General features: G+C 33.3%; 1 protein-coding gene across 6 annotated transcripts in view; it reads right to left on the bottom strand.

The window, feature by feature from the left end:
- EVI5 (ecotropic viral integration site 5) overlaps positions 1–12,296 on the bottom strand; it is a gene marked incomplete at both ends in the record, with an annotated part of 175,135 nt that overhangs the window by 102,798 nt on the left and 60,041 nt on the right. For 4 of the 6 annotated variants that reach the window (XM_084243965.1, XM_084243964.1, XM_084243962.1 and 1 more), the window contains 3 exons: positions 4,968–5,114; positions 5,687–5,719; positions 7,549–7,602. In XM_084243965.1, coding sequence (XP_084100091.1) covers positions 4,968–5,114; positions 5,687–5,719; positions 7,549–7,602 — 234 coding nt within the window. The remainder of the gene's footprint in view (positions 1–4,967; positions 5,115–5,686; positions 5,720–7,548; positions 7,603–12,296) is intronic. The other 2 variants (XM_084243961.1, XM_084243966.1) reach the window with 2 other exon arrangements.

A 12,296-nucleotide genomic window follows, 5' to 3' on the forward strand; every position in this document is an offset into this window, starting at 1 on the left:
TTTCAGTTCATTATTTTTGATTCCCACTTAACTTTTTCATTATAAACAACATTCTATATTTTTGATAGACATCTACTTACAGGTCTCAATATTGAAAAAACTTTTTTTTTAAGATTTATTTTTTATTTATACAAGAGCAGGGGTACAGGCCAGAGAAGCGGGGGGTGAGAGGATTCACCAGAGATAGCATGGGGAACAGAACAGGCAGACTGATGAAATACACAGATGAGGGCGAGACAGGAGAGGTCTGCTCGCCATGTGGGTGGCTCTGAGGCCGGTGGGGATAGAACCGGCACTGCAGAGGCTGAGGACAGCTTCATAGCACTGCGCTCAACCGCCTGCACCACCAGGGAGGCCCAATATTGAAAAAACTATGCAAAAAAAAAAAAAAAAAAAAAAAAAAACCAACCCAAAGTAATGATTCTTACATATTATGACTGCAGTTTATGGTGAAAGTAAATATCGTAATTATCTTTATAACAAAATTATATGGCACGTATAACTCAGTTTAGTTTAATTCCCAACATGTTCTGGTTTTCCTATTTTTATGCTTTTATTTTTGGTATTTCATACAAAGAATCTGATGTGCCATCTTTTTATTGTTAATTTACCACTCTTCTATTCATTTTTATTAAATATCTTCAATAACAGGGAAAAAATTACTCAAGAATAAGAGCTCAAATAAATAGCCTTACCTTTCACCTCAAGAACTAGAAAAAGAAAATCAACAAAACCTAAAAGCCAGTAGAAGAAATGAAGTAATAAAAATGAGAGTAGAAATAAAAGAAATCATACAGTCCAAAGATTAATGAAACCCAAAGCTGGCTTTTTGAAATAATAAAATAAGACAAACCTCTAGCTAGGTTCACAAAGAAATAAGGAGAGAAAACGCAACAGGATCAGAAATGAAAGAGAAGTCACAGACATTTCAAACATTGGCAGAAATTCAGAGGATAAGAAGATATTACTATGACTATTTGTATGTCAGTAAGTTCAATAACCTCAACAAGCTGGACAAATTCTAAGAACCATATAATGATTCAAGATGAACAGGGAAGAAATAAAAACAAAAATACAACAATTACAAGCAAGGGAACTAAAACAGTAATCAAAACTCTCCAAAAAAACAAAAGCCCAGGACCAGATGACATCACAAGTAAGTTCTACCAAGACTTCAAAGATGAGCTAATACCAATCCTGCTCAAACTCTTTTCAAAAATAAGGATGGAATAGTTCCAAACACATTATATTACTCTAATACCAAAACCAGACAAAGAAAATACAAAAAAAGAAAACTACAGACTCACTTTCCTAATAAACACAAAAATCCTCAACAAAATCCTAGCAAATATAATCCAACAAAGCATTTAAAGTGGGATTTATACCAGGGACGCAAAAATCGATCAATGCAATTCACCACATAAAAGGAAAACTAAAAACAGTATGATTGTATCAACAGATGCCAGCCAAGAAAACATAAGATTCAACATTCACTTATGATGAAAGGCTTTGAAAAACTGGAGAAATGAAACATATCGCAACATAATAAAGGACCCACATGACAAACCCACAGCTAACATCATTCTCAATGGTAAGAGAGCTGAATGCTTTTCCTCTAAGATCTGGTACAAGACAACGATGTTAACTTTCACCATTATTGCTCAACATAGTATTGAAAATCCCAGTTGGAGCAACTAGGGCAAGAGAAGGATATAAAAAGAATACAAATTGGGAAAGAAGTAAGCTATCATTATTTGCAGCTGACCTGATAATATGCATAGAGATTCGTAAATAGTCCAATGAAAAACTATTCAGAACAACAAATCGGTTCAACAAAGTGGCAGTTACAAAATCAATATATAAAAATGAGTTGCTGTTCTATGAACAAATATAAGCTAAAAGAGAAAGAAATTAAGAAAATGAGCCTATTTATAATTACACCCCCAAAACGAAATACCTAGGAGTAAACTAAAAGGAGGTAAAGATCTATACAAAGGAAGCTATGAGACACTTAAAATAGAAGATAGAAAGAAGTAGAAAGATATCCCTTACTCGTGAATTGAAAGAATAAACCCTGTCAAGATGGCCACCCAACTCAATCAATATACAGACTCAACATAAATTTTATCTAAGTTTCAATGTTGTTCTTCAAAGAGATAGAACAGATAATACTGAAATTCATATGGAACCACAGAAGACTCCAAATAGCCAAAACAATGCTGACAAAAAAAGAGGAAAAATGGAGTATCATACTTCCAGCTTCAAATTACATGACAAAGCTACAGTGATCGAAACAATATGACACTGGAAGAAAAAGACAAACAAAGCAATGAGATAAAATTGAAAGTCCTGAAATAAACTCTCATTGCTATGACAGTAAGTTTTTAACAAAGGAGTCAAGAACATACACAATGGAACAAGGAAAGCCTCTTCAATAAGTGGTGCTGGGAAAAAAGGATAAGCTGCAAATGAAAGAATGAAGCTAGACCACGACCTCAAACCATACGCAAAAATCAACTCAAAATGAATAAAACACTTAGAAACCATAAATATATACAAGTAAATATAGGCAAAACACTCTACGCCACAGGCTTCAGAGATTTTTTTGTGGATGTCTCCAGCAGCAAGGGAGACAAAAGAGTATAAATAATTGGGATTACATCAAACTAAAAAGCTTCTCCACAGAAAAAGAAACTGTCACTAAAACAAAGGGAGCTAACCCACATGGCACAGCAGAGCTCTCCTGTCTAACCCACTGCTCTCCTTATCAGTGTATTTCAGTAAATCCACCTGTTCTGCTCCCCACTCCGTCTCTGGTGAATCCTCTCACCCCTCACACCCCAGTTCTTCTATGCAAAAAAAAATTAAAAAAAAAAAATTTACAAAGAAACTCTAACAATTCAACATAAAGAAAATAAATAACCTGATCCAAAAAATGGGCTGATCAGCTAAACAGGCACTTCTCCAAAGAAGATAATACAGATAGCCAACAGGTAAAAAAACATTCATTATCACTTATTGTTGGGGAAATGCAAATAAAAACCACAATAAGATATTACCTCACACCAGTGAGAATGGCCCATATCAAAAAGACCAAAAAACAAGTGCTGTTGAGCATGTGGAGGAAAAAAAACCTCTTATACTGTCGATGGGCCTGGAGACTGGTCCAGCCCCTTTCGAAAACAGTGTGGAGGTTTCTCAAAGAAACCTAGCAATTCCACTTCCAAGTATCTACCCAAAGAATACAAAAATGCAAATTGAAGGGAAACATGTAATCCTATGTTCATTGTAGCACTATTTATAATATTCAAGCCTTGAGAACAACCTAAGGGCTCCAAAACAGATGAAATGGATAAAGAAGATATGGTATATGCACATGATGAACTACTACTCAGTTACCACAAAAGATAAACTACTGTGATTTTTGGCAATATACATGACTGCAGGTGATGATATTAAATGAAATAAGTCAGAAGAATGACAAATGCTGGATAGTGTCTCTTATATGTAGAATACAGAAAAAACAAACAAAAGGTTAAAGACAAACCAAGAACTAACCATAGAAGGCTGACTACAGAACTGAGGCTACCAGAGGGGTGAGAGCAATGAACTATAGAGGTGAACTATGGGTGTCCCAGTGGCAGGTACACTGCGGTAAAAACATCTGTTCTGACATACAAATAATGATATAAACCAATGTGACATCAATAAAAATAAAGTACTGGATGCTAAAAAATAAAAACTAAAAAAAAAACCCAACAAATTATTGATGTTACGGCCTTTTCAATTGTGAATTTTTTTTCTTTTAGCTTTTAGTTTCCTGATTTTTATACCAACATGTTGATGCTATTTCATAATTTTATACTGAATAAAGTAATGTCCAATTTTGAAGTCATTCTATTTGCCTTCTAGAGGCACATATTCTAGGTTTAGCACTTTTTCTGCCTATTCATGCTACAATCCAGCTCCTATTTGAGAACAGAAAATTGAAACAAGAAATATCTTTTCAAGGATAAACAGATGGGTTTTCTTTTTAACCTTCATATTCTTGATTAAAATCACACTACTGATTTTACTGCCAATGGAGAAGGATGTCTAAATTGCAAAAGATATCTTAGGTAAGCTGTATAATGAGCAGTTCATTAGTTCCCTAAGTTAGTTAACATAATTTTTTTTAAGTTCTTTTCATTTTAAAATCTTCTCTCTTCCTGAGAAAATGTAAACATATACCTTAACCAATTATTTAATATCTTGATGTGGTACATGAAGGCTACAGTATTTCATAACTTATAAATTAGCATGTTATCAAAGTTTTAAATTAGATTTACATATATTCTACATGTTTGGTAATATTTCATCTGCTGAAGTTAATATATTAAAATTGGGGCCTCCCTGGTGCCCGCAGCCTCTGCAGCGCCAGTTCAATCCCTGGCCACCAGCGAGGGTCCCACATGGCGCGCAGACCTCTCCTGCCGCGCCCGCTGCTCCCCTCAGCAGTGTACTTCGGTCCTTCTGCCTGCTCTGCTCCCCACTCTGGCTCTGGTGAATTCTCTCACCTTCCTGTGCTTCTGACTGTACCCAGTGCTTGTATAAATAAATAAATAAATCTTTAGAAAAAAATTAAAATTTCCATGGCAAATATCTTTATGAAACAGATTTCAAAAGTCTAAAAAGCAGGTCTGAGATACATCACTTAGTTTCTGTGACTTAAAACATAATATAAGGAAAGAAAATATTACCTATTTCTAAACAAAACTGTGTGGACAGGAGAAAAAAGTCAGAATGAGGAGTCTTTCTACCACAGCAAGACCCCTAAACTTATATAGAACATAAAATTGACTAAGAATGAATTTAAAATAGAAACAAAATTATTCAAAACAAGAGCACAAAAATTGTGCAGGAAAAAAAAAGGTTTAAAGGGAAGGGAATGAGAAAGGCAAGAAAAACAGCACTAATAGACTCCTTACCCATTGTTGTTGGTGCTGGAGCTTCCTGATGGTATTTTCAGCTTGCTCCAGCTTAGCACTGGCCTCATCACTCTGCTGTTTGATGGTGGCCAACTCCCGTTTTATGAGGTAGTTTTCCTCAGCCTCCTGGGCTCTTGTCACTTGTCCCTTAGGACATAATTTTTGTGTGTGTAAAGCAATTTAGGATAGATTCAAGAAAGGTCTGCTTTGTGAGGTTTAGTTATTTATTTACTTTGGTATGTTAAAAAAAAAAATCACCTCAGAGAATAGAATAGTTTTAAGTAGTTATTAGCCAGCAGCTCATTATTGCTCCAGCAAATTGAGGGAAACGAAGTAAAAAAATTCATCTGACAATCTAAAGAACAATTCTTTCAGTCAATAAAAAATTCAGTTCATGCAGTATTACTGAGTTGCACATGCAGGACTAAAATTTTAAAGGAATAGCAGTGGATTTCTCAGAATTCACTGATTGTCATTTTTGGAAAAAATATTTTAAAATAAGGTTAGCTTTAAAACGTGCAAAAGATATTTATTTTAATAAACCAAGATTACATGTTACCAAAAATTAAGGTTACACCTATGTATGACCCAAAACTTATTTCTAGGAAAATGCATGTAAAATTGCATGCATTAAAAATATGAATGCTAGGTTTAGGACTTTCCTTTAAAGTTAGAGAAAATGCTAAAAAAAAAAACAAAAAACAAACAAAAAACTATACCTGTATCAATCTATCTGCCAAGGAAGCACTTTCCTACAAAAGGAAAAATTCAGATAGAAATATCAGAGAAAGAAATAAAGGTGATAAAATTAGGAATAGGAAGAAACAAAGCATACCCAAATTCCACCTACTTTTCATTGTAATTAAATGTTTAGATTTTTAAACTATTGTTATATAATGTGCTTTTACTCTTAAACTGTAAGAAACATGTATCAAAATAAGGGTGAAATGCAGAAAATCATGTGCTTCTAGAAGAGACCAAACATAAATTCTAAGAATTTTTTTCATTATTCAGGACAAGCAAATATCTTCTTTTGAAGCATACCTTTAAATCTTTATTTTTAGATTCAGCCATATTGTTAAGCCACTTATATGAAAGGGAGAAGGAATTTGAGTAAGCAACTTCACTTATAAAGTATGACAGCAATTTGTGCAATAGCAACTTCCAAAGATGCAAAGCAAGAAAAATATGACAAATGAAATTAACGAGCTCCACATAATAAACCCCAGCAATAAATGAGTAAATTTTTTGGTTACAGCATTTAATTGATACCATAAGTATTTATAGAATTCTAAGTGCTAAAAAACACATCTAGGCCATCGAAGTCAGTAAAAACTATTCTTCATTTTCTAAAGCAAATCCCAAACTTAACACCTTCCTATAGCACTTTTATCATTCTGAAGCAATTGTGAATTAGAAAAATGCTCTCTGTGAAAATGACTCACTCTAAATGTCTTATCCAAAGAGAAAAGACCACCTCAGAAGATGTATATTTTAAACTGTGCTTAGTGAAAAAAAGGTCTGTAATTAAAATGACTTGCAATTAGGTTCAACCTTTTGGTAGAGGCACATCTCTAGTAAGATGGAAGAAATACAGGAAAACTATTTTTGCAATTATTAACATACCTGCAATTATTATTAAAAAAATGTAATAAACATCCTGTCCTTGTTCAGTGTTATTTAATAAGAAACCATGAATACTTTCAAACAAAAGACCATTATTCAAGCTATCCTTGTTTTCATTAATTTCTTTCTTGAATATAGAATTGCATATTTTCATGAAAGTTTAAGATACTAGGCAATATCATGAGTAGTACTTTTAAGCCTGCTTATACCCTTATCTTTGGTTAAAACAAACAAACAAACAAATAAACACAAAAAACACCAAGAGTTTGTGAATTCAAGACATTTTTCTTTTAATAAACCAAAACCCTTAACTATATTTTTATTCAAATACATTCTTATAGCATCAGAAACAAGACCACAAATGACATCACATCAAAAGCACGATATGAAACTAATGCATTTCCATATTTGCCCAATTGTTTTATATGAAATAGAAGAAGTAATGAAAGGTATCAAAATATTGTGAGAACCAAAAGTTTCAGCACAATTTCCATGTGTTTGAAAAAAAAATCATAGTAAGTGTTTTTATATAAAAAGTCAGTCATTATCACTAAACTTAAAGCAATCCTGGTTCTTACAGGAGTCACTGTCACATTGTCATGTTGCCCTAGAAAATCAGGGCAACATTTGAAATGTATCTTTAAAACACTACACAGAATGGATTTTCAATTAGGTTACCTCCAAAGAACATATTTTTTAGAGATTAAATGTAAAGAAAACAAATGACATCAATCTGTTACTCTAATAATAACCTTAGTTTAAACTATGACATTCAAAGACTAGTGACCGATTTTTAGTAAACACTTGTTATACTGTTAAGTAGGAGTAAGTTAGGCAAACTATGCAGTCAATGCCACAATTACAGAGACATGAGAGATTTCATGTTTTTATTTTAGGCAGAGAGAAAACAATACAGTAACATTCAGCAGAAGTTCCCATACAGTCATTTACTTACTTTTTCTAATGTTTCAATGCGCTGTTTTAAAAGTCTATTTTCTGTGCGTAACCTCTGTAAAGAAAGAAAGAGAGAAAGAAAAAAAAGAAACAAAGAAAGGTTTGCAAACATCCCTGAGAGGAAAAAGAGCTATCTAAAAATGTACCACTTTTTATAAATAAAAAAGGAGCCTAAAGAATGGTTACTTACTATCAAATTCTTAAAGGCTAAGAGTAACAAATCCACTGCAAAGGAAATAACCATATATTATTCCAGCTATGACTTAAAAGTTACAGTACATGCAGCAATAACTCCTTTCTTTTTATTACCTATCACAACTCATATTTTCATATATATGTATACCCTCTTTAAATAGAAAAGATTCGAACAAATTCATCTCCTACAAAAGCTATCTAGAGTTTTAAAATGTCTATCAAGTAAACAAGAAAATAAAAAAATAAATGCTCACAGGATATATATCAACTCATAGTTTAAAACTAGACCAAGCTCCACATATATAATATGTATACCAAGTTGCAAAATTTCTTACTCCTGAAAATACAATCAGTTGTTTTCATCAAATGAATTGCTTAAAAACAAGAAAATTGGGCCTCCCTGGTGGCGCAGAGGTTGAGCGCTGGGTTGCAAAGCTGCCTGCGGCCTCTGCGGTGCCGGTTCGATCCCCAGCTGCTCCCCTGCCACCAGAGGAGGGTCCCACATGGCGCGCAGACCTCTCCTGCCGCCCGCTGCTCCCCTCAGCAGTGTACTTCGGTCCTTCTGCCTGCTCTGCTCCCCACTCTAGCTCGGTGAATTCTCTCACCCTCCCGCGCTTCTGACTGTACCCAGTGCATGTATAAACAAAACAAACAAACAAATAAAATAAATAAATAAATAAAGCATGCCTCTATTTAAAATAAATAATAAAAAAAATTTTTAAAATTTAAAAAATTATTAAAAAAAAACTTAAGAAAATTAAAAGTTATTACTATCATTTACTCATAGTCCAAAAAGTAAAACTGATTTAAAAAAACTTAGTTCCTAATTATTCAATACCAAAGTCCATCAAGTTACTGCCATTAAGTATTAAGTCTAAAATACATTTTAAAAAATGCCATCTCCTTTTTGCATATCTCACCAATATAATTTCACATTAATCCCCAATCAATTACTCCTTTTTGGAATCTCCTAATTGTTATCATACATGATCCTATCACTGTCTTTTGAAAACCCCTCCTACCTTTGGTACCAATTTGTTGCAAACCTCAATCCAGCCTTTTTCCTACACTACCTTCCTTTAAATTCCTACTACAATATTTTACTAAGAAAATTCTATCAACTCAATCTATTATTCTGCCAGTGAAAAATAAAAAAGCTTATATAACAAATAAGGCTCTTGGGCCAAGGAAATAAAAGACCCTAGGAATTACTATCTCTTAATAAATGAACCTCAAATTGGAAAAAACAAATCTTAAGAGTTATTATAAAGATAACTTTTGCAAATTAGATTTTTGTGTTCAACTGACTAGAACACATTTAGATTATTTGATATGGATATTAATTTATGTTTAGTCTCAAACTTCAAAATAATTTGAGAATAAATGCTTCTTATTTTTAGGCTACTTATGTATATAGTGTGAATAACACAAACAAGCAATTCTTAAATGCTGTTAAAATCTGAAAAGTCAAAGAAACAAATGTGATTCTCCAAATGTCTTAAAATATTTCATCCAAAAAAATGTAACATTTTGTTTATTCTAAAAGATTTAGAAAGTTAAGTTCAATTTAGTGAACAAAGTTAGTGTTTCAATAGAAAGAGCTAAAATAGTAAAATTTAGAACTAAAAGCTTTCACCTGGATTTCCTCACATCCCCTTTAAATCTTCTGAAATTTTGCTGTAAATAAATAGAGGGTATTATGCTTAGTGTAAAAAGACAGAGAAAGACAAACACTGTATGATTTTACTCATAATGGGGTATGTAGAGAGACAAAAAAGTGGATGAACTAAATAAAAACATTTAGACTATAAGTAAATTAGGTAAAAGGGCTCAACTGTATGGTGAAGGACAGAACTGAACAATTAGTGGTGAACTTAATATATTATAGTATATACATGATTTCACACCTGAAACCTTATATAATGTTATAATGCAATGTTATTTCAATTAAAAAAAGTACAAATGAAAAAAGTCCTAACCACATAAGAAAAACTGTAATTGTGAGGATGTGGTACTAAACCTTACTGTAATAATCATACTGCAATGTTTACATATACAAACTCACTAAGTTGTAGTGAGTTAACTTTAATGCAAAGTCATATGTTAATTGTATTTCAATAAAAGTGAAAAAATTTTTAAGAAAAAAAATAGATTTTGTTCTCCAACAGCTACTAAATTTTTTAATACCACTTTTTAAACAAATTATCAATTCTTAGCATGTATGACATTTCTTAAATTTTCAATCATTATAGATTTTCGCTTTCCTTTCGCTCCTTTAGTACTTAGTATACTTGTTTGGTGGAACCCCTACTGTAAATAAACACATCTGTGTCTGTCCTTTTTATTGCTCTGGGTTATCAAAAGGAATTATATTTTACTGGATAGGTTAATGTGTATTTTATGGGGAAATTCATAGCTTTATACAGAATGAAGTTATTCGTGTACCCCTTTTTATTCATCTTTTAAAAATGCAGTTTTTCATTATTTCTTAGGTTCTATCTTAGTTTCCATTTAGACTTTTATATATGCTTTCATTTTTAAATGGGATTTTTTTCCATGGTATTTTTTGAACGTTTATTACTAACATGTAAGAAAGTTAATGACTACAATTTATCACTTGACAGATTTCTCATTAATTTTTTAGTATCTTTTTTTTAATCACATTTGCTGGAACCAATCTTGCTTATAATTTTACTGAAAAAATTGAAACAATCAGAAGAGAACCCCATAAGCTCTCACAATCACATTCTACTCTATTTGTGCCCATATGTTTTACATTCACTTCTGTTACTGTGGACTAACTATTCATGTTATTAGATGGAGTTAAGTCCCATATTCTGTTGACTCCAGCAATTATCCCCTATCATTGAATGTTCCCACTTGATTACACTCTAAAAACATGTGGTTGTTTTTCCCATCTGAACAAAAAGGACAGAAAACAACAACAACAAAAGGCCTCAACAGCACTAACCTTTCTAGCTACTGTTCCATTTCTCTCTTCTTTACATCAAATTCCTGAAAGATAGTCTATACCTGCATCTCCATTTTTTGTCTCATTCCATTATAGTCAAATTTAAGTTACCACAAGTTCTCTGCTCTTTCTAGTTATCTCCATGCCAATAAACTGGAGATGTAGCCAATGATTACTTCTCCATCCTCACCTCCCAAACTTTTCTTCAGCATGATACAGTAAATCCTTTTTTTTTCCCCTGAAAGATTCTTTTCTCCTGGCTTCTACGACATGTCTCTGGTGTTCTCCTGCTTTGCTGCTTTACCCTTGTCTCCCGAACCATTAAATGCTGGTCGACTCTCAGACCCAGTTCTCGAACACTCTATTTTAGCTACACTCATTACCGACATAATCTCATCCACTCTCATGGTTCTTAACACTGCCATTGTATCAGTAACTATGGAATTTATATTTCTAGCCCATCCTCTTTTAACTCCAACTCCAAATATTCAAGGGGCTACCTGAACAGCTCTTAGGCATCTAATACATAAATACCCTAAACTCTGGGCTCTTGTATTCCTCCCAAACCAGGTCTTCTATAGGCTCTCCATCTCAGGTATCATCAACTCCACTTTTCAATTTGATAAGGTCAAAATGCTTGATTCCCATTCTTCTCACACCTCTACATTTAACCTGTCAGTGTTACCTTTATAACACATGTAGAACCCAATCACGTCATTCATGTTGGCGCATCCAAAATGACCTATTTCTCAACTGGCATCCCTCTGACCAAATTCTCCTCTTCTTCCAGGCTTCCATGTATCTAGCTCCCTCACTTCCTTTAGGTCTTTATTCAAAAGTAACCTGGTCAACTTCTCTAAATTTTCAGTCCAAACACTATCATTTTATTTTCCCTCCCCTAAGGTACCTTTTCACCTGTTCAACACTTATCACCTAAAATACTGCATTTTAGTTTTCTATTTATTGCCTGATTTCCATAGTAGGATATAATTTCCATGGGGCAGGAATGGTCTGTTTCATAAATATATCTCAAGCACCTATAGCAGTACTTGTGCACAAAGTAGGCACTTTAAATATGTTAAATGAATAACTTTCAAATAAATTATGCTGTTGTACTAATGGCTACATAGTAGGAGTTGTAAATGTTAGTAACGCCATTGAAAAATGGGCATTCAAATTCTTCTCATATCCTAGTACATTAAAGTCTCTTGGAAAGCAACACATGTATGCAGTGAAGAACACACATAAACTGTGTGTTAGAATAACATAAACTGGAGTTTAAATCCTTAATATCATCATTTTCTAGCAATGTGATGACTAGCATTAGGTGAGCTTTCTGAAGTTTAGTTTCTTCATGGAAAGATAAGAACTGTTTCATAAGGCTATTATTAAGAATTTAATATACCACTTTCAGTGCTTTACATCTTTACATGTGTCCCAAAGCACACGTTTAATTACTAGATTAGCAATCCACGTCTGTCTTAAAAAGAGTGGGGGGATAAAGGTTTTGCTTTTTAAAGATTTTTGGGTTAGGGGCCTCCCAGGTGGCACAGCAGTTGAGCGCTGGGTTGCAAAGGGGCCCG

Source organism: Talpa europaea (assembly GCF_964194135.1).
Source record: "Talpa europaea genome assembly, chromosome: 9".
Taxonomy (NCBI): Eukaryota; Metazoa; Chordata; class Mammalia; order Eulipotyphla; family Talpidae; genus Talpa; species Talpa europaea.